At 39.1% G+C, this 27744-nt stretch overlaps 5 protein-coding genes across 8 annotated transcripts; 2 read left to right on the top strand and 3 right to left on the bottom strand.

Moving 5' to 3' along the window:
• The first annotated feature begins 1145 nt into the window (after positions 1–1145).
• Positions 1146–5072, top strand: LOC130740775 (uncharacterized). Its single transcript, XM_057593466.1, has 2 exons — positions 1146–2728; positions 3733–5072. Exons 1-2 carry the CDS (start codon positions 1546–1548, stop codon positions 4983–4985), a joined length of 2436 nt encoding a protein of 811 aa, XP_057449449.1. The 5' UTR covers positions 1146–1545; the 3' UTR covers positions 4986–5072.
• Positions 5073–7993: 2921 nt separating this feature from the next.
• Positions 7994–10561, top strand: LOC130737239 (protein MAIN-LIKE 1-like). The gene is made up of 4 exons (XM_057588995.1): positions 7994–8054; positions 8363–9377; positions 9459–10219; positions 10301–10561. The coding sequence occupies exons 2-4, from the start codon at positions 8363–8365 to the stop codon at positions 10559–10561; spliced, it is 2037 nt and encodes a 678-aa protein (XP_057444978.1). The 5' UTR covers positions 7994–8054.
• On the bottom strand, positions 10505–11941 carry LOC130740778 (uncharacterized). 2 transcript variants are annotated; one of them, XM_057593472.1, is made up of 4 exons: positions 11353–11941; positions 11167–11268; positions 11019–11084; positions 10505–10926 (listed from the first exon to the last, which is right to left on the bottom strand). In XM_057593472.1, the coding sequence occupies exons 1-4, from the start codon at positions 11710–11712 to the stop codon at positions 10867–10869; spliced, it is 588 nt and encodes a 195-aa protein (XP_057449455.1). In that variant the 5' UTR covers positions 11713–11941; the 3' UTR covers positions 10505–10866. The 2 variants fall into 2 exon arrangements, with proteins under 2 accessions (XP_057449455.1, XP_057449454.1); XM_057593471.1 differs by having other exon boundaries at positions 11167–11941.
• Positions 11942–12138: 197 nt separating this feature from the next.
• On the bottom strand, positions 12139–15688 carry LOC130740777 (PKS-NRPS hybrid synthetase cheA-like). 2 transcript variants are annotated; one of them, XM_057593469.1, is made up of 5 exons: positions 15578–15688; positions 15160–15320; positions 13854–15031; positions 12611–13763; positions 12139–12501 (listed from the first exon to the last, which is right to left on the bottom strand). In XM_057593469.1, exons 2-5 carry the CDS (start codon positions 15313–15315, stop codon positions 12310–12312), a joined length of 2679 nt encoding a protein of 892 aa, XP_057449452.1. In that variant the 5' UTR covers positions 15316–15320; positions 15578–15688; the 3' UTR covers positions 12139–12309. The 2 variants fall into 2 exon arrangements, with proteins under 2 accessions (XP_057449452.1, XP_057449453.1); XM_057593470.1 differs by having other exon boundaries at positions 15160–15334; positions 15578–15656.
• Positions 15689–16645: 957 nt separating this feature from the next.
• LOC130740776 (histone-lysine N-methyltransferase SUVR5-like) lies at positions 16646–27312 on the bottom strand. Of its 2 annotated transcripts, none has more exons than XM_057593467.1 (12): positions 26767–27312; positions 24187–24707; positions 23394–23696; positions 23182–23292; positions 22736–22846; positions 19307–22117; positions 18809–18970; positions 18253–18369; positions 18072–18175; positions 17852–17989; positions 17525–17612; positions 16646–17101 (listed from the first exon to the last, which is right to left on the bottom strand). In XM_057593467.1, the coding sequence occupies exons 2-12, from the start codon at positions 24637–24639 to the stop codon at positions 16994–16996; spliced, it is 4506 nt and encodes a 1501-aa protein (XP_057449450.1). In that variant the 5' UTR covers positions 24640–24707; positions 26767–27312; the 3' UTR covers positions 16646–16993. The 2 variants fall into 2 exon arrangements, with proteins under 2 accessions (XP_057449450.1, XP_057449451.1); XM_057593468.1 differs by lacking the exon at positions 26767–27312 and adding an exon at positions 26489–26643.
• Positions 27313–27744: the final 432 nt, after the last annotated feature.

Genomic DNA, 27744 nt, shown 5'->3' on the forward strand with positions numbered 1-27744 from the left:
TACTTGCTAGATGGTGTAATTACCAGGTCACCCTTTGGCTGTGGTTGAGGTATTTTAATGCCAAATTAAGTAGAGGAGAATCTTGATACGGATAGCAGGTAGCAGAGGTTTTTAAGAAGTTTCTTCTTTTTGGTTGTTTTATATTGAATGTGGCAGTTATCCCGTAGAATTGTGGAAGGATATAAACATGAAAATGATGGTGGTCCTAAAGTCCATACCAGAAATATGGTTATGGTATATATGAATCTTCTAAGAACTAAAGGTTGTTCTCGCTTTATTTATATTGTCCTTTGTTTTGTTGTGATGTATAATTTAATGTTCCATGAGGTCATCATTTAAATGTGCATTTGAAAACTTCAGAGTTTTATGTGGTTAGTGGTTTGAAATCAGGCAATAAAGATGAGAGGTGAAGTTTAAGGTCTTTTCCTCTGTTTTTTTTTTTTTTTTTCTGTTTGTGTTTAATTTAGTTGTTTTATATTTGATTTGAGTGAGCACATTTTATTTAGTATTGTTTTATCTTGTAGCATTGTGGTATCACTATTTGGGGGTATATTTTCTGATATTTGATGTCACTGTCGCATGGACAATCTTTTGGGTTCTAATCTAAGTATTTTAGGAGGAAAAAAGAAGTGATTCAGGAAAAAAATTACTCGTAATAACTTTTTGTGAGGATGAAATAATTTTGAAAGGCTTAAACATGAAACTAGAGAATAATTATTTGATCTTTTGATGTCTTTTGGAATTACACATAGATGTGAGGTGGCTTGAGTGCAACCATATAGGCTATAGCTTTGCAATTATTCTATCTAGATTCTTAACAGGAGAGAAGAAAGAAAGAAACGTGATTCATCAGGAATCTGAAGTTTTGATAACATGATGAGTGGCCTCTGCTGGCATGGAATTGTTGGCTTTGGCCTACCAAAATATAAGTGTTCCTACGGTGTCTGTATTGAAGGTTCCTAGTCCATATATTTTACTATGTCATCAATAAACGCTCTGTCATGTGCTCCAAAGTTTCTCAAGTCTAATCACGTATACATTTAACAATCTATGAGACCATGTACAATGGCATGTTGAATGCCATGTTGAAACATGTTGAGAGTTGTTGAAACCATGCAATGGTTGGTTGAAAGCTGTTGAAAGTGGGAAAATGTTGAACCGGTTCAACAAAGTTGAGAGGAGCATCCGGAGCCACGTGGCAGCTCCGGATTGGAGAGAGCAGGGCGCGTGCACGACACGCGCCGACAAGGCGCGTGGCGTGTCAGTGGGAGAGGAGAGAGAAGACCGAGTGGGTGAGGATGGGACGCGTGGCAGCGTCCCATTGGCCAGCCGGATTTTTTTTTTAAAAAAACTTTAAACTGAATTATCTTGTTGAAAATGTTTTTTTTTTTTTTTTTTTTTTTTACCAAAATTCATAACTTTTTTTTCTCTATAAATAGAGACTTGGTTTGATAGATTTGGACACAGGAAAAAAAACCAAGTTTTTCCCCATCTTTATTATCTCTCTCACCATCTTATTATCCTTCTATTAGCATTTGTTTTGAAATGGATCCCAACAATCACCATTACAACACCCAGAATTCTTCAAGCTACCCAATTTCCAACCAAAATCCCAACAACTATGAAGATCCAAATCAATTTTCTTACCCACGTCCTCAAAATCCCACCAATTATCAAGTCTCACATCAATTCTCCAACCAACGTCCTCAAAATCCAAACTATTTTCAAGTCCCACATCAATTCTCCAACCAACATCCTCAAAATCCAAACTATTATCCAGATCCAAATCAGTATTCGAACCAGTCATCATTTGTTCCAAACTTTCATCCATCTTATGGATCTGTGAGATATCCATCTCAAACACCCCAGTCTAGTGGTTATATGCCAATGGTTCGTGCAAATTTTCCTAGTGTTGATGGACCGGAATTTCCGGAATTTTCAACACAAGTCAATCTTGGTGACGGGTCAGCTGATAATGAAGTCAATGAAGTCACTCCTAAGAGCAAAAAAACGCATGCACCCGCATGGAACACTGCACAAAATATGGTGCTAATTAGTGGGTGGATTAACTGTGGAACAAGCAGTGTTGTGGGGAAAAACCAGAAAGGAGAAACATTTTGGAGAGATATTGCTGAGTATTGTAATGAGCATTGCTCATTCGATCCTCCGCGTGATGGAATTGCATGTCGAAACCGTTGGAATTATATGAACAAAATACTGGGTAAATGGATTGGCGCTTATGATGCCGCTAAGCGTCAACAAGGAAGCGGTTGGTCGGATAATGATGTTTTGGCAAAAGCGCAGGAATTATTCGCATGTGGGAAGAATGTTCAATTTACTTTGATGGAAGAATGGATCGCTCTCCGTGATCTACCACGTTTTTGTAGTCAAGTAGGAGGAAATGGTGGCTCAGCAAGTAGTGGATCTAAGAGATCTCACGACAGTGATGCATGTGGCTCAACCACTATAGGATCAATTCCTCGTCCAATGGGTAGGGAGGCAGCTAAAAGAAAGAATAAAAAGAAAAGTAAAGAACCTGTCGTTGAGGAGAAGGGGAAAGTTTGGGTTGAATACAAAGATTTGAAGGCTCAAGAGATTGCACGAATTGATAAGCTAACAATGGTGCAAGAACAAACTAACCAATTGATGAAAACCAATTTGTATCTCAAGCTAAGTTCTGAAGAGGATCTCGATGACCGTAAGAAAGAGCTGTTGAGTAAGTTGGCCCAAGACCTATTTGGTAATTAATTTCAATCGAGTATTTGTCTGTATTCGGTCAAACCCGCCAGTGGTGTCAAGTCTGTGGTGTTTGCTTTAACCATTTGTCAGTGTTGTCGTCAAGTATGTTGTGTTTGCTTTAATAATTTGTCAGTGATGGCAAGTCTGTAATGTTCGGCTTTAATGTATGAGTTATTGTGTTTGAATATGTTCCACTCAATTCGAATCTACTCCTTTTCCGATTATTAACTCTAGTGGGTAACTTGTTTCGAATCTGTCAGTGGTGTCAAGTCGGTGGGGTTTGCTTTAATAATTTGCCAGTGGTGTCAAGTCTGCAGTGTTCGGCTTTAGTGTATGGGTTATTGGGTTTGAATATGCTCCACTCAATTCGAATCTACTCCTTTTCCGATTATTAACTCTAGTGGGTAACTTGTTTCGAATCTGTCAGTGGTGTCAAGTCGGTGGGGTTTGCTTTAATAATTTGCCAGTGGTGTCAAGTCGGTGGGGTTTGCTTTAATAATTTGCCAGTGGTGTCAAGTCTGCAGTGTTCGGCTTTAGTGTATGGGTTATTGGGTTTGAATATGCTCCACTCAATTCGAATCTACTCCTTTTCCGATTATTAACTCTAGTGGGTAACTTGTTTCGAATCTGTCAGTGGTGTCAAGTCGGTGGGGTTTGCTTTAATAATTTGCCAGTGGTGTCAAGTCGGTGGGGTTTGCTTTAATAATTTGCCAGTGGTGTCAAGTCTGCAGTGTTCGGCTTTAGTGTATGGGTTATTGGGTTTGAATATGTTTCACTCAATTCGAATCTAGTCCTTTTCCGATTATTAACTCTAGTGGGTAACTTGTTTTGAATCCGTCAGTGTCCACCATTCAATTTACTTATATATATGGATTCATAGATCAATTTATGTACCAATATCCAAAACCTCTTACTTTCTACTTCGAATTTCACAACAAATGGATCCTTTTGATCCTTTTGAGAATCCTTGTGAAAATCCTTTTGATATTGCAACATACCTTCAAAATTCTCAACTTGAAGAAGCTTTTATACTCAACCAATTAGGGTTGGGTCCAAACCAAAATTTGGAAGATAGTGCACCTCGTAGAAAGTATGTCCGTAGAGATCATGCAGCAGCAAACCGAAGGCTAATTGACGACTACTTTGCCAATGAGCCTACATATGACGATTCAATGTTTCGTCGTCGGTACCGGATGCAAAAACACGTTTTCCTTCGAATCGTTGGGGACCTTTCAAGTAGTGATAACTACTTCACCCAGCGAGTTGATGCAGCCAAGAAAGAAGGTATATCACCCTTAGCAAAATGTACCACAGCAATGCGAATGTTAGCATATGGTGTGGCAGCAGATGCAGTCGATGAGTACATCAAAATAGGAGGTACTACAGCACTGGAGTGTTTACGTAGATTCTGTAATGGAATCATACGATTGTATGAGCACGAGTACTTGAGAGCACCAACTCAAGAGGACCTGCAAAGAATACTACAGGTTAGTGAACAAAGGGGGTTCCCAGGCATGATCGGGAGTATTGACTGCATGCACTGGGAGTGGAAAAATTGTCCTAAAGCATGGGAAGGTCAATTTACTAGAGGGGATAAGGGAACCACTACAGTTATTCTTGAAGCAGTTGCATCTCATGATCTATGGATCTGGCATGCCTTTTTTGGATGTCCGGGAACGTTGAACGACATAAACGTTCTAGATCGATCACCAGTGTTTGATGATGTGGAACAGGGAAAGGCTCCAACTGTGAGTTTCATTGTGAATCAACGTCCCTATAATATGGCATACTATCTAGCTGATGGTATCTACCCTTCTTATCCAACTTTCGTCAAATCGATCAGACTTCCTCAAAGTGAACCGGATAAGTTGTTTGCACAAGTTCAGGAGAGATGTCGGAAGGACATCGAACGTGCATTTGGAGTTCTTCAAGCTCGTTTTAAAATCATCCGTGAACCAGCTCGTTTGTGGGACATAGCTGATTTGGGTATCATTATGAGGTCATGCATCATATTACATAATATGATTGTTGAGGATGAACGAGATACATTTGCTCAACGTTGGACCGATTTTGAGCAATCTGGGGAAGGTGGATCTAGTACACCGCAACCATACTCGACCGAGGTGTTACCCGCTTTTGCAAATCATGTGCGTGCTAGATCCGAGTTGCGTGATTCGAACGTTCATCACGAACTGCAAGCAGATCTAGTGAAGCACATATGGACAAAGTTTGCAAATGCTTCGTGATGGAAGATGATTTGTATCGTACTAATTACGTTATTTGTGTGTTGTGTGCTTAGTTTGTTGTCTTGCATTTTAAGTTAAGAAAATAAAATAAATTATTGTGTGCTTCGTTTATCGTCTTCCATTTTTTAGTTAAGGAAATAAAATAAATTATTATCTATATTAAAAAAAATTAATTCGTTAAGTGTTTATTATTTAATTTAATTTAAAATAATAATTGTAATTTTATGTAAATAAAAAAAACAAAAACATAAAATTAAATAAAAATATGAAATAAAAAGTGGTGGGGTAGGGTGAGTGGTGGGGTAGGGTGTTGAGAGAGAAAACCATTGGAGTGGGTATTTGTTGAAAGTGTGTTGAATTGGAGAGAGAAGATGATGTGGAGTGTTGGGAAGATAAAAAGTGGTGTTGAATGGGAATTTTTTGTTTAAACCATTGTACATGGTCTGAGTTTAATTTCTATGCACGGACGATGTAAAGTTCAACCAATTAGATTTTAAGAATGTAAGAAAATATATTTTTTTATTTAATTTCATTAATTGACGTGACACATTCTTACAATTTGATTCAAGACTCAAAAAAGTTTTTCACGCAAGAAATGCTAATGTGACAAAACTAAGTGTTATTTCACTTGTGTTTCGAACCGTAAATTTTAGTCTTTTCCTCATATACAGACCTGTTAGAAGTCTCAAAGGCCTATTATTAGCCAGGACAAGAAGATAATCGACAAATTGGCTGGGCATGCACTGTTGTCTGCAACCTATCTCATATTTTGTCTGTCATCCAGAGGTTCATGTGGCCCCTGGTTCTTGAGCCCTGGATTTGGCACCCCAGGGCTTAGAAATGCCACCCCACTTAAAAGTGGGGAAATACTATTATGCCCCTCCGTGTTTTATTTCGGAATATCCATTTCCGAAGTCTTTCGGATTTTGAGATTCCGATATGCTTCGGAGGGTAACGTTCCGAAGGCTGTTGTATTAATTCAAAACACGGGCTCGAAAGCTCGCTCATTTCCCATTTCATTCCGAATTTCTTCTTGAACTTCCATTTCCGAAGCCCTCCAAACCTTCACAGCCTTCATCAGAGCTCTCCCTTCATCGCTCTTCATCATCTTCTTCGTCAACTACTGGAAGTAGAATTCCGCCCGCAATAGAGGTAAGGGCCTTCATATCTTCGTCATCTTGTTGTTGCTGTTAGGGTTACGGATTCGAATTGTTGCTCTTGAAATTTTTGGGTGCGGTTTGGTATTTTGTGTATTAGGGTTTTAGTGATTTGTGGATTGTGCGGTATTGTTGAAATTGTTGGGTGCGATTTGTTGGGTGAAATTGTTGGGTGCAGCTTGAACAATTGTGCGGTTTTAGTATCTCATTCTTGAAGATGTCTGATTGAAGCTCTTGTTGATGTTGGTTTACTGTAAATTAACTTCTTCATGTTCATGCAGAGCCAAGGGAGCATGCTTTCTGCCTTGATTGTGCCTTGATTGTGCTAGAAGTGACTCACTGTGCTACCTGTAAGTATTTCTTATCTTCTGATCCTGATCTTCATATAGTAAAACAATGGACACTAGTGGCTTTTGTATGTTTTACTTAAATATGTTGATTTTGGTGCTTAATATGTTGAATGAGATACTCAACCAAGTAAGGCTAATCCAATACTTGATACTCTTAACTAGGACAAACAGCCCTTACTCTACCCTGATAAATGAACACCTCTAATCGTTGTGGCATGCAGATCATATTGGTCCCAACCAATTCCCATAGTGTTTCTGTACATAACTATGAAAACACACTTATGCTCTATCTTTGATAATTTTTTAGTTTAGTTATTTTGGATTGGCAGAGAAACAAAAGGTTTCAATAAATAAGAAAGACACTGGTATAAGTACTGCTTATATTTTCCTCACTTGAAAGTAGAAACACATCCCCAGATTCACTCAGAACTATTTCCATCCTTCTGTTCAGAGAAAGTTCTTAAAGTTAGTCATGGCTAGTACTATCATCAAGTTGTTTTCCCTTGTCATTCTGGTTGTCTTGCTTGCCAATGCCAATTCTTCAAAGGCTCAGAGTTCAACTACTGAGTCGACAATTTCAGCTTCTCCTGGTGTTTTGCCTTACGAGACTTCGCCCGATATTTCCTCATTTTTCCCCACTCCAAGTTCTGAGGCAGAGGCATCTGCATCTGCACCGGCCCCAAGTTCAGGAGAATTGGATGGCAAGAAGTCTTCTAGTTCAGCAAGGTTGGGTTCTGCAGCTACCTTTGTTGGTATTCTGCTCTCTAGAGTCTTGATAATCAACATGGTTAATGTTTGAGCATGTACCATGGTATTTATTTGTCTTTAAGAGGTTGTCATTTTCAGCCACTAGTTTAAGTGTTCTTGCTTTCTATTAATCCGTATTCAGTAGTAATTCGCTGTGTTGCTTGCTTAATAATGTACATGATAGATCCTTAATTATGTTGAACTCAGAAATTCTCCTAGTATTTGTAATACTACTAGTATCTTTTGTTCCTTTTTCGTAGGATTTGAACCTTTAATATCAACTGCTTAGCCATTAACTCTAGCTATGGGCAAATTGAACACATTCACTGGTTACTTACTTACTTTACATTTCTTCAGATCATAATTCATCTGAAACTCTGCACAAGACAACAATAACTTGCTGCTTTGAAACGTGAACATTTTAATTCAGATTTATTAAAACTAGATACTAGCCCGGCAATAATTGAGCACGCGATACAATTCAGTTTCAATATATTATAATTGATGGTGAAGGGATACTTATCAAGAAAATGATGATCTACTTGTATCCAAATTACTTGTCAAAGAGTTTGTACATCCAACCATAGTTATTACTAGAGTATCTTAAGAAAAGTATGTGTTTCAACACAAAACAAGTTCTTAAGAAAGCCATACATACTGGCATTGAGTACATAAATAGGCTAGACATGCTTATTGATCAAGTATGTTAGACATTCTTTTTATTTACATATACTGGTTTATTGATCAGGAAACTGTTGAAAAGATTAGAGTTGGGATCAAAGAACAAACAGAAATCACTGTTCATTTTATCAGAGGTAAATAACCTGTCTTGGTTGATATATGTAGCCTCTTGAATATTAAGTTTCTGTTCATTGAACACATTCACTGTTCTATCAGAGGCAAATTGAACACATTCACTGGTTACTTACTTACTTTACATTTTATCACTGTTCATTTTATCAGAGGTAAATAACATGCTTATTGATCAAGTATGTTAGACATTCTTTTTATTTACATATACTGGTTTCATTTTATCACTTTCAGCTGATTGCATGAATATTCAGTTATAAAGCTCATCAATTGGTACTTTTACAATTATCTGATGAGTATTATTTTTTAATAGATGGCTAAGAGGAAGAGCCAAGGGCGCAGGAAATCACATGTTGCTGGGAGCTCCCATGATGCCACGGAGGATGTTGAGGATCGCCACACAGCCCCGGATGATGTTGAGGATCGCCACAGACGGCTGCATGCTTCTTTTCGTAGAGTCAGAGGCAGATTTGGTGAGGACCAGGATGTTGGTGGGACATCAAATGAGGAGCGTCGAGACCCTTGTGAGATGATTCCTGAGCCTTCTCGTCAGACGACTCCCGAGCCTTCTCCGCCTTCTCCGCCTTCTCGTCAGACGACTCCCGAGCCTTCTCCGCCTTCTCGTCAGATGACTCCTCAGAGTTCGACAGAGAGTGAGCATGAGGTTGATGTGGAGCATGAGGTTGATGTGGAGCTTCAGGTTGATGTGGAGCCTGAGGTTGGTGTGGAGCTTGAGGGTGATGCTGGAGCACGACGGGATGAGGTGCCAGTCCAGACAGAGGCACCGTTTCCAGGGGGGCCTGATGATCTGTCACTGTTGGTCCGTTACCCACATCACGTTGCGCCGTGTCTGTGGCATCATATTATAGGCACCGACCCGCGTTACCCCGATAGAGGTGTGTTGAAGTTTGCCAGCGCTGGGATGAAGCTGGCAAAGCTGACATGTGAGGGCGAGGGAGACGATATGAGCGCTGTTCGTCAGCGTGTGGAGGGGACCGGACTCTATCCGCTCTTCAGTTGCACCTATCTGGAGATAGACACACCCCTTCTATCTGCCCTCGTCGAGAGATGGCATGAGGATACCAGCAGCTTCCACATGCCATTCGGGGAGATGACCATCACCCTGGATGACGTGTCATCTATACTTCATTTGCCGATGGGTGAGAGGTTTTATACTCCCGGACAGGCCAGCAGAGAACAGGCAGCGGAGACCTGTGTTCTGCTCTTAGGAGGGGTAGCCACGGACTACATCATGGAGTTTAAGGCGGTGAAGACCATTGGCTTGCGATTCGGGTTCTTGCAGACTCTTTACACTAGGGCTCTTGCTGGTTAGTTGTACTGTATACTTAATTTATTTGCAACTATTATATGTGAATTAAATGATTAATGGTTTCTTTGTTGTACTTTAGAGCATCGGCATGACCATGCAGCACGGATGTGGCTACTTCACCTCCTCGGCTCGACCTTGTTTGCGAACAAGAGTGGAGGACACTACACTTCTGTCCATTGGATCGGCATGCTGCAGCACCTTGATCGGGTGTCAGAGTATGCGTGGGGCGCCATTGCACTAGCTACACTGTATGATGCACTTGGTCATGCCTCACGGAGGAAGACCAAGCAGATGAGCGGTTGTTCTTCCCTCCTGGTAGCTTGGGTGTTTGAGCACTTCCCACCCACCATTATTCAGCGGATTGAGGTCCCCGAGTACACGGAGGACCAGCCCAGAGCGTGCAGGTGGATGGAGTCCCGGGCTGGGCATGCTGGATTGATGGAGAGGCGAGTTCTCTTCGATGAGATGACGGCAGAGGACGTCATATGGACACCGTATGAGGAGCACAGGAGTCACAGAGAGCTGGACGTCCGAGCTTTATACTCAGGCTACATCCGGACTCCCATCCGGACGGCCGTGCGACCTCATCTTCCTGAGCGTGTGATGCGGCAGTTTGGGTACGTGCAGCCTATCCCGCGACACCCATCTGTTGTGATGGGCATGAGTTCTGCTGCGGAGGTCGTTGATGCAGCATACCAGGATTATGAGCCACACTTGATTCCAGGGGGGGTCCCTAGTATAGTGGATGAAGCGGCAGTAGATGATTACCTGGACTGGTACACCGGTGTATCTCACCGGTTCATCATCCCGGATGAGAGTAGGGCCGATCTCAGTGCTGTGGTAAGTGTGAACTTAATTTTCTTTATGCATTTGTGGTTTTGTGTATGCGGTTTACTAACATGTATATTGATTTATTTTCAGGCTTCTTTGCGTCGGGCCGTTGATTTGCTAGAGCAGGGACTTGAGGTCGACGACGGTCCCCCTAGAGATACACGCTCCCGCACTTTATTAGAGAAGTGCCTCACTGTCATCAGAGACTTGAGCAGGACCCAGGGCGTCACTTTCGTTGGTGTACGAGGAGGCAGAGGTCGAGGCAGAGGAGGAGGCGGAGATAGAGGAGGTGGCAGAGGCGGAGGCAGAGGTCGTAGGGGTAGGGTGGGTCGTAGGGGCAGGGGGCAGTGACATTATTATTATGTGTACTTTTATCGCATTATTAGTTTATACACGCTTTATTATCGGTCTGTACTTTTATCGCATTATTAGTTTGGATTTCACATTATCACGCTTTACTTGATTTGATTACATTTTTATCTCTTTTTAAATCAGGTAAAATAACAAACAAAATCCAATGGGAAGTGAAATAACGCACATAATCCAATTGAAGCAAAATAACGTACATAATTCAAGGGACGCAACATAGCCTACATAATCCAGGTCAAGGATTTTTTAAAGTTGCAAATAATTCAAAATTAGCCAAATAACATTAATCAATCTTCTGTAATGTCGGTGAATGTTTCAGATGGAGGTCCACAGTCACTGGAGAATACCTGTGAAAATTCACATAAACGAAAATTGAGATGTGTAAAAATCCACAGTCACTTTTATTTTAATTATATATGTGTAAAAAAGATTTCCATACCTTAACTATGTTGGGCAATGTTATGTTCAGGTAACAATTAGATTTTCTAGGAGAAAACACAGCTACCTAAAAGCAAAAAAGGAAGAAATAATGTTCAAATTGTCTAAAGAAGTAGAAACAATAGTCAAGTCGGTTAGAAATAATAAACCTTCTGGATAAGCATAACAGATCCAACATTTATGTCCTTCGCGAATTCGCTTTCAGTGAAAACCTTGTGATGGACACTAGCACCGACAGTGCCCGTAGGATCCTGCAACTCAAACCCATATGGCATTGACAGAGGACATTTAAATACCATGACATTGATGAAAAAGAACGCGGAAGATGGAAATACCTTCAGGGTAACTGACACATCGCCGAATCCGTTTGGCGTGCATGATTTGATAACTGCGACGATGAGATCGACCCTTTCTAGATGGTGAGTGATTGAACCCAGAGGAGTTGCAGATCCGCCTAATTGCAGGGCTGAAAGCCAAGCATTGGAGTGAAAATCGGGATCAGTGTCGTGACCGTCTTCGACGACGCGCCTAACAAATTGTTGGGTTGGAATGAGGTGTCCGTCGGTGGTGGAGCTGCGTTGAATCATGGCGGCCTGGACAACACCAGCAGGGCCGGGAATGAGAGGACGAGAACTTGCAGAAGAGTTGCCTCGGAGTTTGCAAGGGCGGATGAAGGTGGGCAAATCTTGTTCCATTTTGATTTTGAAGGTTTCGTTGAAAGAATGAAAGGAGAGGATGAATACAAGAAAGCTTAAATCAAGCAAATTTATAGATGAAGGAGTAATGGGGTTGGTTGTTGTTGGTGGTTGATAGTAATTAGGTTGGCTGTGGTTGGATGAGAGTAATGAGGTTGGTTGTGGTTGGTTGTGGATAGTGATGGAGAGACTTAAAATTAAAATGAGAAAAAAAATTAACGTTCGGATCCCCAGATTCCGAAGTTGTTCGGATCCTATAAATTCGAACTGTCTCGGAAACCTAAATGTCGAAGATTGTTTAAACTTGGGGGTGCCAAATTTAAGTATATGACACGGAAATGGAAAGGAGTCGTCCGAAAGATTTCGGACTCCGTAGTTCCGAAGTACTTCGGAAACCAAAGTTCCGAAATTTGCTTAACCAGTTAAAATGACAGTACCATAAACAATGCAGGCAGAATCACAAGTTCTCATAACCAGCTACATTGCAGGGCAGAAACAGATAAAATGCACATGAGAAATAGTTTAATACTACATCATAATACTTTGAACTTCTAATTAGTTGTACATATGTCATTGCTACAAACATCAATCCTAGTCTCAATCTTCTCCAAGGTCTATAAAGACATTCTCTTGAGGACCACCCGTAGGATCAATCCAAGCATTCAATTCTGCCGTAAATGTAGCCAAACGCGCCGCATACGGGAAGATCCATTGGTCGGTGGGTTCTTTGGCCAAAAACGGCCATTGGGGAGCTATTGTTGGCATAGGATGTCCCGGCTTAAGCTTTAGCTACATTTGAGAGTATAGCAATAAAGTTAGATAAGAACAAAGTGGCTGAGTACAAAGTATACTAATTTAACGTGACAAGCGAGTGTAAGGTACTTCATAAAAGTTATACCTGAACAAAGTGGTTGGTGACGTGACCAACTGCTATAACGGGATGTACTTCCGGTGGGGCGCCTCCTCTCAATGGCAGATAAGTGTAACAACCTTTTAGTGAAATGGAGATGAAGACAACTTGCAACCTCGTAGCAATGAGGTACCCCATCTCCGGTAGAGACATCCACTTGTCTTCCGTTGCAATTGTACCAATCGGAAGGATGAGACGATTTTGTAGAGACTGAACCCTCTCATAACCAAATATGTTGCTATAGTAAGCGGTATTCTTTGAGAGTTCTACAAGCAACTCTTCCCTAATCAAAGCCCAACCGTCTTGACCTATGTCGGGTCTGAACAATGCAGCAACTGATCTATAACCACAATTACCATCTGCAATAACATCTATGACTTTTTCTATATATTGATGGAAGAAAGATGGCAAATCATCCAAGTATATGCTGGTGGAGGACTGCTTGCTCTTCTTAGACTTCTTGCTTCGAGGACAAGAGACTTTGTTAGGTGTTGGCTTGAGGCTATTGTTAACATGTTCCCAATAACAAGGATCACGTTGTAAGGATGGTTTTTGTTGACTAGGTGGTTTACTCTCCATAGCCTTGGACGAGCGCTTGGGCTTTATCTTCACTTGAGGAGGACACAGTGAACTACTAGAAGGACAATATAGCTCTTTTACCTTCCTCCTTAGCATACTTTGGCCCGCAACATCCAAAGTGTTGAAATAAGCGGTCAAGCCATCAATCTCTGACTTGAGGTCTCCTTGGTTTGAGGCTTGACTCCCAATGGGTACATGGTCCCAACCAAGTATCTTCCAGAAAGTATGGATTGCCTCATACGGAATTCTATCATAACTATGAAGTGCACACGCACAAGGAAGCCCATGGGTAACTTGGAATGCGCATCCACAACCATCACGCATCACTCTGTTCTGTTCATCTTCCATGAGTTGCATGGCCTTTCTGGACACAAATCCCCTGATATTTGTATACATGGGCGACTTGAAACGATGTTCTACAAGGTTGATACTGCGCTCAAATGATGCCTTGATTTCATTGTGTCGTACAGTGGTCAACCTATCCACTGCATCCCACGAGGCGCACAAGTCACCTCTGCCGTCTTTCAGCATCCTCTTCAAGGTTGAGTGTGCACTTTCAGCCCTGCATACAAAAGATCATACTCTATCAATTTCTGCTAATAAAGCAAGACTATGAAATGAAAGATCACAACCAATAAAGTGTGCATTGTACCTGTTACTCGTTGTAGTTCCAAAATGCAACACAGAATTGGTCCACGCACTCACAAATTTCTCCTTGTGCTTTACCCATGTAGTAGAAATGTAGGATATGAAATCTGGGAAGTCCTTACACATGACACACATTTCCTTCCATTCCTCATCAAATTGTTCCACTGTTTCAGCATAAATCAGGCATTTCCAGTTCTCCATCACTGAAAGGGCAAAATCATCCGTGCCAATCAACACTTTGCACTTTGCCTCCACATTCTTGTTTATGTGGAACCGGCATAATAAATTGGTACAATTGGGAAGACATTGCTTAACAGCACTCAGTAAAGCCAAATCTCTGTCAGTCACAATCACTTGAGGTAATCTGGCATCATCGGCAATAAGAGACTTCATGCACTCCAAGGCCCAAACATAGTCAATTGTGTGCTCCCTAACTATGTAGCAAAATGCTATGGAGAAAGTCAACCCCGTAGAAGTGAGACCAACCATTTCAAGCAAGGGGATCTGATATCTGTTTGTCTTGTACGTGCAATCCATGATGACCACATGAGGGAATGTGTTGAAGAGTCTGACCGCATCAGGATGAGCCCAAAAGAGATCCCTAATCTCACTTGAATCAGCTTGTTGCCTTTCAAAGTGAACATACTTGGCTTCTACCAACTTCTTCATCAAATGTTGCATTTCTGTCAATGGTCCCCTCTCCTCTTTTTTAAACCTTTTGTTGCAACTGTAAACTTGAGTGATTGTAGTCAAGTTACTTGGATTGTTTTCCTTCAATGCCGCTAGTATTTGTCTCGGTGGAGTCCAAGTACTAGTCATGGTGCCCACAAGCCCCTTCTCTTCCTCTGTTAGTCGACCAACGTAGGGGTGTCCAACTAGTGATTTAGCTGGTTCATGGTTGTGTTTACCATCCATCACTTTCAGCCACCACATTCTATCACCCTTCGTAGGTCGTCCTTTGAGATTAAACTTACAATCAGTCTTTTGTGATGCGGTCTTTTTGTACTTGAATGTATTCGGGTCCTTGTATGGCCTGTAAATACCATGCTTCGCACACTTAATAGTAACAAATACCTTTCCTCCACTTATAGCATAGTCAGACCTTGCAATCACCAGCACATAACCATTCGCCTTTCCAACATTCTTAGCCCATTGTTCAAGCTCATCACGAGTATCAAATATCTGTTCAATGATAACATATTGCTTTAGAAATAAAACATCCTACCAACCATCACTAATTATTCAATGATCATCACATCATTTTCCAAATACATAGTAGTATGTTCCAACAAAAATTATTCAATGAATACCTGGTCAGTTGTAAATAAATGTGTGGCGTCCACGCTTATACGAGGGGGCACCCACGGAATGATATTGCTAGGAGGCTCAACATTCCCAGAACCGCATGCGGCATCGCATGCGGCATCAACCAGTAAATCTTCTTCATATAGGTACGGTTCAGTCATTCAGCCTGCATGTAACAAACTGCAACTGGTTAACTACTTCGGACATTGGGATTCCGAACTCGTTCGGATACAGACAATCCGAACTCGTTCGGATAAAGACAATCCGAATTCATTCGGATACAGACAATCCGTATCAAGCTCGACAGCATCAGAATACAACCAAACAATGGTGGTGCAAAACGAACTTCCAACAAACAACAATGAAATGTAACTACAATGATAAGTAAAGCAGGATATGAAGGGGGAGAGAAATGAAACTTACCAGAAGGAACTTGGTAGCAAGGTGGAACTTGGAAGGAGATGGTGGTTGAGGGTGGAGCAAGTGGAACTTGGAAGGAGATGGTGGTGAGGGGGGAGGAAAACAAACGTGGAGGAAGAAGAGGAAGAGTGGTGGTGGTGGAGTTTTTTGAATCTGATTGTAATGGGGGGGTGGTGATGGGGTTGGTGGTGGATGAGTAATGGTGATGGAGTTGGTGGTGGAGGAGTAATGGTGCTCAAAAGGTGGCAGTGTGCGACAGGTTTTCGGATTCAACGAATCCGAAGTACTTCGGATTGTACGAATCCGAAGTACTTCGGATTGTACGTTTCCGAATTATGTCTGTCGTTTAAGTGTCAGATTCAACAAGGTATTATTCGAAACTTTGGATTCCGAAGTGTTACGGATACCCGGTGTCCGAAAGGGTAGTTCTGGCATTTTTTAAAAAATCTGGGGTGCCATTTCTAAGCCCTGGGGTGCCAAATCCAGAGGTCCTGGTTCTTTTGACGGGTTCCTTTCATCATATTGCACCATGAAAAATCTGAAAGCTGGATTGCATGATCCATCCTCTTTCTACCAATTATATCAAATAAAATCATAGAAGCAGAATCACCCCCCCCCCCCTCTTTTGGCTCTATACTGCACTATTTCCATAATGTGTTAAATTCAAAATCTAATTTGGGTTGCATTTTAAGAGATAATTTTAGTAAATGAACTTGAATATCATTGAGGATCTGAAAATATACCATTCTCTCAAAATTGTTTTATAATTAAGCTCTTAGACAGATAATTGCAGGATGCAGATTGCAGAAGGTAGTTCAGTTTGTGTTCCCCACTACTGGCTTTGCATTTCGCACACTTGGCCTCTGTTCAGTAAAATGGCATACTATATTCACGTGTCTTCATCATTAATCTCACTAAACTGGCATAATTGTTCTATGTTGGGATATTATTGTTGCTCAAGCGTTTGCATTTTTTAAGACACTACTAATTAAAACGAGCAATATTTAGCAACACACATATTTTCAGACACAAATTAGTTACAATCAAGCTAATTCTACTACAAGCTATTCATTCAGTAAAGAAAAGGAAGGGCAAATTAAGTTTAAATGGCGAGTATATTTACATTCCTGCCACACTAAAAAGAGAAATTAAACACTTAAAACATAAATCCAGTTTTAAAAAATAAAAAAAATCATAACAATTGCTAATCCAGACAGCTTAGCTGCAGAATGAATTAAGGGAAAGGAGAAAAATTGTGCAGTAAGCTGCAAAAACAACCCACTCTACCCTCTACCATAGAAATCCAGATCAATTGAATCCTATGAAGATTACCAGAGATACTAACAAGTTGCCTGATTTGTTGGAAGCCATCAAGACTAACTTAATACTTTCACATTGAAATCTAATGGTGTTGAGGTTCTAGTAAAGGCGCCCCCTACACTTCAACGATTCGCAAAGACAAGGCGATCCTTCTCCAGGCACAAGCTCATACTGATAGTCATAAGTCAGCTCTTCACCCAAAGCAATCTGTTAACAAGAGACAAGTGGTAATGAATCCATGTCGTACAACTTAAAACATTGGATATATCATAAAATATACCAAATCAAGAAAAAAGTTTGCATGTGGAAATGACAAGCATCATAGGCTTTAGATAATTCATACTCCCTCCGTTCCTATTTAACTGTTCAGGAAGAGAAGAAACACACATATTAAGGAGTGCAATTAATTTTGTTACTTTTCATAAAAGTATTATTTGATTTCCTATTTCACCCTTTAAAATGTATATTATCTTTCCTCATTTATTGTTCTGCAAGGGCATTTCTTGGAAAAACATCATTTAATGCTCTCTTGAAACTCTAAGTGGACAGATATATAGGAACAACTTTTTTTATTCAAAGTGGACAGTTAGGAGTAATTCTCAAGGAAATAGGTTTATAGAGGTTACTTACATCTCGACTTGCATAAAGACCGATATGTGTACGCTCACAATCCATGCTCTCTATGAGAACTTGATGACTGACAAGATTGGGTGAGCAGCTACATCAACAACGAATTGTAAGAATAAAATTAAAATTCAGATCATAAGATTCCTAGGAAATAATAGCAAGTTTGGTTGTAGCAAATTCCTTGGAAGGAAACCATAAATTTCCAGAGCAAACTACTCTTTTGTTTGATTAAACCAGAGTGTAGCGCAAAAAAAAAAACAAACAAAGAAACATGTTGCAAAAATAACTAAGTCAAATACTATGTTAAGGAGCCACATGTTCACAGCTCACCTATGATTGATGAACCTTGACACATTTCCATATTTAGATGCATCAATTACATATTGGGCTTGTCCTCCAATCATTCTGCCAATATCATTAACACGATCATTGATGTCAAAGAAATAACTGCAATTCCCCGTGCCATATCTGTAATATATAGACAAAGTCAAAAAAAAGAAGAAAAAAAAATATTAATTAAAAAGAAAGTATGTTTTGAAGAAATGGAAACCTCTTGCGCCTATTGTCTGCTTCCTGCACACCTAAAACCTCTCCAATGAACTCGCACACAAATGTGCCACGCAGAATAGCTTCACCAGCCCTCATTGCCCATCCCTACCAATCATATCACAAAAGTCAACATAACAAGCCTTGAGAAGCATTCCAGTTAAGTTAATCAAAAGAATAGTAACCTTCTTCTCTGTTTTAAACACTTCCAATTTGACTCGTACTCCATTCTGTAATATTCTGTTCGGACAGGATTTATTGCATCTGCACATATCATTACACTCATAGACAAGGTAACCTTCCTGCAGATTTGAAGGACAATCCCCATAATGAAACAAGATGGAAAATTTCAATTCATAAAAAGAGAAAGAGAAGGAACAAAAGATGAATATCTGTTGTATATGAAGCCACATTATGAAGGGGACTCGGCCAAAGTCATGTAACAAACTAATAATGATGATTTAAAACATCCCACATAAGTAATTCTAGGAAATCTAGACAAGATCCTACATGATGATTGACAACTGAGCTAAGTCAGCACATTCTAAGCAGCTAGACCACAAACAAAAATATGTACAAAATTGAAATGATATAAAGAAACACTTAATTCAACTTTATACATTCAGAAAATAGAAACATATAAGTAAGAAGTAAGCATGAAAAGATAATTTGTTACGATTAGAAGCAACTTCTGGATCTTGGATAGAATGGCAATTTACAATTAACGAAAAAATATTTTACCTCCAATATTATTCGACCATTCTCATCATATGGGAACCTGTCACGCATTGGTTTCCCAAATACGTCTTTAGCATCAACATAGTCAGTACCAAAAAGATAAACATGATCACATGTTTCGGGACAGCAGGTAGAATATGAGCAGGCACATCCCAACTGCAGACTCTGCAAATGAACAGATAGGTTAAAGAATATTAAAAATCAATAAAAGTATGGTGTATTTCACAAAAATATTTTCAGTAAAAAAGATGTACTACTGAGAAGTGCAATTTTTTTTGTGAGCCCAGAGCATATGACATTCTTGATGCTTTTACAGAAAAGATTTTACAGAAACATAGTAACATATTATCTATTTTAGTTTCTTAATATAAAGTCTTAGGTATATACACAGGTACCTCCAGCATAATGTCTAAAAAATAAGCGATGTCAAATGCTTTCAGTATGAAAGTTTATCACTTTCTCATTAAGATTTTATCAAAGAACAAATTCAAAATGAAATACCTCTGAATCAAGACTAAGGGATTGATCAAGTATTGGCTTTGTAACATAGGTAAAGCTCTCCCAAGGTCTAGAAGAATTTATAACTTGTTCATTAGACCCGTCTGTATGTAGAGAATGCAGCAGTTCATGATCAACTACACAAATCACTGGAATTGACTCCTTCCCAAAGCTAATGTCATCACACAAGACTGTGGCCTTTTGCTGTGAATCTAATTTTAAACTGCGTGAATCAATGATGCAGTGAAACTCATCCACCTCCCAGTCATCATTTACAGGATCAGATAAATTTATAGGTTTTGGAAAACCATTAGGAAGAGATGCTAAAGGAAAGAGAAATGCTTGATCCTTTGCTACACCACAGCCTCTAGGACAAACAAACCCCTCCCGGTGCCAACTCACAACAATATTATGCTCGCTACAAAGTTTTGCTGCCTTCAAATAGAACCTTTCAGGCAGAATTCCATATTTCTCCTCCAGGGAGCCTACGAGACTAACTCTGCAGCAAGCAGAGCGAGCAATTGATAAGATATCAAGATTGTTAGGCCGTGGTTTAGTTTTCTCAATCTCTGAAAACAAAATTTTTGCAACAGCTGAGCATTGATGTTCTGTTAATCCACCAACATCTGATGTTTCATTCACATGAGGTTGTGCAGTTACTCCTTCCCCATTGAGTGAGTTCTTTGCCTGAATGCATTGCTTTAACTTATTAGCATTAGCCTTTTTTCTCATCCTGTATGATGCTGATGTTAAACCCTTTTTAAATCTAGGGTGGCTTAATCTGCCAGATTTTAATCTATATGAGTGATAGCGAACTCCCTTCTTAGCAGGACGGCCGTTAGCCAGATTGGCCCCCATATGAGCTGCTTGGTGATGTCGACCTAGGTCAGGTAGTAAATCAAATCTCAACCCACAAAACCTGCAAACAAACCTCCGTGTGGCACCCAGATTCTCAGAATTATTTTCCAAAGAGGCTGAATTTCTGTGGTCTTGTTTTACTGGTGAATCTTCACCAGAAGAGAAAGTTTGTGGCTCAGGAGATTTTGATGGCTTAAATTCAGCATGGTGAACTGATAAAACATGCTGCCATAATTGCTCAGTATTTCCAAAATGACCGCCACATGGAATGCATTGGAGAAGAATGCATTGTTCAACAAATTGCACATGGTGTCTCTCTTTAACATGGGTTTCCAAAAGTTTCTTGTTAGTAAAAGAATCCAAACAAATAGCACATGCATAACCTCTAAACAGCCATTGTGCTTCCTTATGATGACTGTCCATCCAATGGTTACCAAGTGCTTGGTCATCGAGAAACTCTGTGGAGCAAATCTTACACTTGATGGCATTTTCATTATCATAGCTATTATTAACTGTGGATGGCAAGAGAAGTTGTTCTTCCACGACAGAGGATACATTCATGTCATCATTGAATCCCCACAACAATTTGGTTCTTGCTTTTTCACTATGAACCAATTTTGTGAAAAATTCTCCAACACCACTATCTTTAGAGGCTTCATTCAAAGCCCACTGGAATTGGACATGCTTAGGAACTGGGTTTCTTAGTGATAAAATGCTTTTGAATAGTCTGTAAAAAAGCTCACATGCTTTATGCAGGTGTACCTTTTCCTCCCATGAGCTGCATTCCTTCAAAAGTTCTGTGAACACTTCTTTTGATACTATTCTGCTCTTCCCATTTCTCGCACGTTTAAGCCAGCTTGGAAGATGTGTATCACAGTACAAGGAATATCGTTTAGGAGCTTCCATACAAGGATTCTGGTTATCAGAGGAAGGAGAACCCATACAGTTTAGAGCCTCCATCGCACTATGATCATTTTCAGAATGCACTGGCTTCTCAGCCAAGTTGCTTTCTCCATGTAAGGAATCACTGGCAAAGGATGGCACAGGATCCACTTGCAGTGGACCTTCGACATCTACCAATACCATATCTCGGCAGAATGTGTCCTCTGAACCAGTATGATTCTCTTCATGCTTCCTCTTCAGTGAATTCTGGGGTAAATTTGAGACTTGTTCTGCTGTTTCAGCATGGGGCCGGTGCTTCTTACAGAATAAAAAGCCTGGTAGGGCCCGATGCTTACAACTAGTACCCAGAACAGTGGTACCTCCACACATAGGAGCATCAACTTGAACTGACTTTTCAGCTTTTGCAGAGCTGCCCAAAAAACGGGATGACAAATGAACACAACAGTATACATCACCTTCGTTTGCCCATCTCACACACTGTCTTCCCTTGGCTTCAATATAAGCTGTACACTGTCGATTCTTACTACCAGGTTCTACAGATTTTGCAACAGCCATTTCATTTATAGGGGTCAATTCCATTCCTTTGGTCTGCAAGAAATCAGAATCAGCAGCCTCAACTACGATTTCTTTCCATTTGTTGTCCATAGGACTAGGAAAGTCAGATGCCAGAAGCACCTCCCTAATGCCTTCCTGTTTACCACATGTCTCAGCTGCATTTGTGCTCAATGTTTCCTGATTATTAAAGAATCCAGGGTCAGCCTCAAGAGTAATAGATCGATCTGAACCCTTGATTTCCACTTGTGAAGCATGTGTATCTGCACGACGAACTTCAAGTTTGGGCCTTTTTCTACAAACCTGAAGGTTTGTTTGGTATGAATCATCAGAAATATGCCACTGTGTCTGTATGTCATTGCTGCTAGAGAAGGAACGTGATGTCGAAAACCATTTCCCTACATCATGCTTCCAGGTCTTCCATTCAGAACCTAATATTGGTTGCACTGGTACATCCCACAGCGTGTTGACATCATTCCACAAAACAGAGTCAAACAATTCCTGAACCAGAAGATGAGGAATAAAATCAACCAAACATATTGAGTAACAAGTTTGCGATAGCTGTTTGAAACAAGGCATGTGCGTTCATTATTGCACGTGTTTGAAATTTGATAAATGACTTCAATCCAAGAGCTTTAAAAGAAGCACCACGTTAGCAATCTAAGAACTTTAAAAGAAGCACCGCATAGATATATTACCGCAATGAGAAAACTGTTCACTTTCAGTATAAACGAAGAACAAGGATGGCTTACCAAATTCAAATAATGGCAGATGGGGAGAGGTCAAGACAGTTCTGAATTCAGGATGCCAACAAATAATGATGGAAAATATTTAGACACGACCTTTTATTTTAATTCCTATTTTCAAGGGCCTAGCAAGCGACTGAGCTTGAATTCCATTTCATCAAATACACTTAATGAGAGAAAGAGAGAAAGATGAAAAAAGTGAACTGAGATATCCTTTAGCTATGCTCACAAATTTTACGCATTTAATTATGCTATTCTTTTTTATGGTTATCATTCTTTACGAGAAAAATATGTTAAATGCAATAATCTTCAGGTAACATGAACACAGACCTTTTTATGGATACATGAACTAGTAGCAAAATTTACAAGGTACCTCCTTGAGCAGCTCTACTGACTCGGCACTATTTGCATTCTGACATCGTTCAACCCAAGAATGATAAGAATGTTGCAACCAATCAACATTTATGTAGTGCTGCAGAATGCTCTGTAAGGAAAAAATGTGCTTACTACTTCAGTCACCAAACAAGAAAGTAATCAAGAAAAATTCATGGAAACAATAATATAATTGTACTTATATAAAGAAACTAATGATGTAGGAAATTTTATAGCTATAATTCCTGGCAAATTTGTAATCTTCTACAGTTTTAGCAAAACAAAGCCAATCATCAGAAAACAGTATTAATTGCTAGATCATGTCAACAAAAACATCTACACAACTGCAATGCATTAAATAAACAAACATTGAGTAGTCTAAAAGTTATAGACCAAACAAATATATGTTCCATACTCCATAAACTATCATCAGGAAATGGACATTACATTATGTAGCCTTAGAAGCATTCTTCCATAATCAGAATAACCATTGCAACGAGAAGCCTCCATAGCGAATCCTTTCCAGACCTCTACATCACGGGCAGTTTCTGTCAAAGCCTGTATGCATTGCAGAAAACTCCAATTACAAAATGGGGAAAAATTATTGAGAATACAAGCATAGGGAATGGAGACAAGGAAATAACATCACCATCACATACATTAAAATGAAATTGATCAATGATGTTCAACATCCCAACAGCTAGCTTTTGCATTATAAACCGCCTTGGAACTGTTAAGTCTTTTACCAGTTTTAATCCAACCTGATGATTCTTGTATACAATAGGATGGGGAAACTCGTCAATTGATCTAACAAGCAGCATATCCGCCCAAGAATAAATCTTTGTATGTGGAAAAAATATGACAAAATATTTCTTTCGGTCATGAGTCGGCTTTGCTTTCAAAGTTGATAGCGGCCAGTCAGCCCTTGCACATCGGATACCAGCCTGCCACTTCCCTCTCCACTAAAAAGGATAGAGAAGTAAAAAAGAATACAAATTAGCCAAGCTCGTAATTTTGTTTTATTTTTTTAATGCAGTTAAAACCTTGAATGTTGATAAATGAAAACGTGATATTAGATATTCATGGATGACTTCTCATCATCAGGCATTCCACATTCCAGATCAATTAAAGAAGCGGGTTCAAATTTTTGTATTGCATAGACAATGTTAAAGAAGATACTCATAGCCAACCCCCACCCAGTGGGAAAAGGCTTAGTTGTTGTTGTAGACAATGAGCCTGTTGGATACGGACTTATTGGAACTTATTTACTAAGAAAATAAGTAAGCTCCAATAAGTACGCTTTGGTTTGCATCCAAACAGGTTCAATATTAAAGAAGCTAGGGTAGGGTGAGCAACTAATAATATTGTTGGGAGAATAGCAAACATCCATCAGAAAAATCCCTCCACAGAAATTAGACGACTAAATTTTGACAACACAAAGCATATGGTTACCTTGACCCACAATGCCACAGATTCATCCCCTTCTAGCCACTTGGGTTCAGAAAATAACAAGTCTCCTTCCCTATTGTTGTTTGGTGATTCACTTTCAATTGTGTCCACGACAGAAAGGGTGTTCTCAGAAGCTAAGCAAGGTTCATTTTCGACATCTCCTTCAAAATAATTGAAACGACAGTCTAGCTTTTGATCTTCCACCTGACAGTCACAACATGAAGCTCCAATGCACTGACAATCTGAATTAGTCTGTTTCCCTTCACCTTTCCTTTCTATCTGTGCCCCTTGCATCTCATCCAATGATTCATTCAGTTGACCATCGGCCAATTTAGCCAGTTCACCATTCTCAGGGAAACTAGGTTCTTCCTGGAATACAAAAGCGGTCCCTGAGCTCCTCTGAGGGCAATCAGAATCCCCAGCATATTGAACACCAGAACAAGGCAGTACTTCCATGATACTATTCTACAATAGACTGTTATATGATACGCATGCTATGACTGGTGACTTCCTATCTCACTGCTCTGTTCAAGAAAATGTTATTTCATGAAAAGGTCAGACAGTGAAGCTTAAAACATGATAGTTAAAAAAAGAAGACTGATAATAAAATAGAAACACATTGGACGGAAATTCAGCATTACATGAGATATGAAATTATTAATTTCACCTATTGACAGATATGTTTTAGAGGTTAATTTCTGTTGTTGATGCTAACACATAAATCAAGACGCCTTATTTTTCTATCAAAGTTCAAATAACCCTGCTAATTCATACTAGAATCAGGGAACATGAAGACCTTCCCAAGATTGAAAATTTAGAATTATATTAGATTCGTAATAGTTTCACCGATTACAGATATTTCTGGAGTTTAATTTCTTTTATTGATGCCTATTCAAGAACACGTAAATCAAAATGAAAAGTTCAAATAACCTCTTCATACATGGTTTTGAAGGAGAATAAAATTTCACTGTCCCATGTCCCTATATGAGGTAGCACTGTTATTTGAACTTTGAGAGATGAATAGGCATTTCAATATGTCCCTAAATAAGATTGAACACTCTAGACATATCTCAGTAAGTGAAACTAATAGCTAACAGCTAAGGATCACATAAAATTCTAAACTGATCTCAGACAGAAGACTATAGCAACAGTTTGTACTGATGAACCGTGACTAAATAAACACCATGGATAACACTACTAACGGCAATGAAGTTAAACATGAAAAAGAATCATCAGATAGACATAATACTTTGTTAAAAAAAAAAACTAATATTATATACAACAAATTAAAAATGACCTTAGTTTGTCAAAGATAGAGTATTTCAATTTTTGTTTGGAGCTTCATATAAAACTATTAGTAAATTGTAAGTGTAATGAAATTATTTCTTCATCGATTATAATAACTGTTTATGGATTATTTTAATGATTGCATAAGACAAAGGAATTAATGAGTTCAAAAAAAGCCTGAATGAACAAATTCAACTCAATTCTAAGGAATAATCAGAACTAACTGCAACAAAGTACAAATATGCACATAATTCACACCCCCAACTTTTTTTTGGCAACTTATCTTCTGAATTGGCATTATCTAACCCAATTAGAAAAATACATGTTTTCTTCATTAATGCCTCAATGAGGAAAAAAAAAATTAATGACCGGGAAGCTTTAATAATTATGATATAATTTGAAATAAAAAATTCAGTATTTTTCTATGAATCTTGAAAAGCATATTTCACATAAAACTTCATGACAGATTTTTATGGGAATGTGAATTAACACGCATAGCCAAATCAATCTTAAGTTCAGGTAACTGATTCTAGGCAACCAAGACCAAAAATCAATCTTTTAATCCAAGGAAATAATTAACTTTTATGCCCAAAAACCATTATATTTTTTTGTAAAATTCGTGTTCAGATCTTGCAAAAACAGAGAGGTGCAACTGTCACACGGTGGGAATGTTCATCTCTCCAACAACCCATTACCAAAGAGAAACAAACTTTATTATAAAATTTTATTCACCCAGTTAGGTTAGGTAGGAATCAAATAATCTCAGTCCCCAGAACATGAAAAAATCTGCAACATGAACAAATTCTTGAGAAACAGAAAAATTAAAGTTTAGATCTTAATCAATTTCCTTCACCCCCAAAAACCCCTAATGTCAAAGACCCAATAGCAAATTTGGGTCCAAATCCCTGCATTATCGTGGGTTAGATGATAAACCCTAAGCAAAAGGAACATGTAAATGTAACTGCATGCATCAAAATTGAAACCATGAAATTAAAATCGGGCATCAAATATATATAACCTTGTTGACACACTTTAAAACGTTGAACGAAAAGGGGTAAGATCTTCGTTGCTGCCATTACTAGCACGTCTTTTTCTGTTGTTACCCATAGAGAAAATTTTTATTTTTCTTTCTATATAATACACACACATATAGATATAGGTCAGATACTCAGATACCATAACCAAATTGACTGCAAATTAAAAAAAAATATGTGACATGAAAATATAATAGACATTGGCCTAAGGCAAAATTCAGAGAATAAAAAGAAGCTAGGAAAGAAGGGTTTGGTAATGTACCTCGAAATAGGACTGTGGGGAGGGTTATGCAACGAGATCAGTGTTTTGCAGGGTCTATTAGGGGTTGTGGTGGGTGGGTAATAAAAATAAAAGGGTTTCTTTTATATGTGAAAAATATTGTGTATCTCTAATGGGTACCTCTCTCTTTCTCTCACACAGTGTCTGATAGATAGATAGATTGATTTTGATGATAACAATAGGCAATTATATATACCAGGTGCGGCTCTAGCTTTTAGGCATTGAAAGGAAAGAGGGTTTTTTTTTTGGGTCGAAATAGGAAGAGGTGGTAGTCAAGGTCCTGTGACCAAATTTAATGATATAAGCAAAAATAAAAAATAAATAAATTCGGGGTTCTCCTTGGAAGGCTGTGTTTGGGTAAAAATGAAAGGGCTGAGAAAAAGGGGTTTTATGAAATTGGATGGTTAATAAGAAGCAGAGTGTGATTGAGATTAATAGGGTGAGGGGAAGAGTGAAGTAGTAGATAAGAGTAGAAAACAAACAGAGCATAAGATTTGGGTAGGGCTTAGAGTTCTGCAGAAGGAAAAATCAGCATGCGTTTTAGTGTATGGGTCACGTCGTTTCCGTGTTGTGCCTCGATGGGTATTTTTGTGTGTGGGATCTAAGGAAAACTGAAACTTTTCCTTTTTTTCTTACATGATTAAATACTACTCCCTCCGGTCCTATTTATAAGCAACAAAAAAAAATTCACATAGTTTAAGAAATGTAGTTAAACTAGGTAAAATGCATTAAATATGTCTTGAATCAAAATAAACTTCCAAAATTACCCTTTGTTATTAATGTTGGAAAGTGAGAAAGAGAGAGAATAATTAATGAGACACATTTTACAAGTTAGAATTAATAAGGGCATCATTGGAAAAAAATAATTAATATAGTTCAAACTTTCATTTGGTTCTTATAAAAAGGACCAAGATTTTTCTTCTCTTTCATGCTTATAAATAGGATCGGAGGGAGTATATG

The sequence above is a fragment of the Lotus japonicus genome, chromosome 2 (assembly GCF_012489685.1).
Source record: "Lotus japonicus ecotype B-129 chromosome 2, LjGifu_v1.2".
NCBI classification, from domain to species: domain Eukaryota; kingdom Viridiplantae; phylum Streptophyta; class Magnoliopsida; order Fabales; family Fabaceae; genus Lotus; species Lotus japonicus.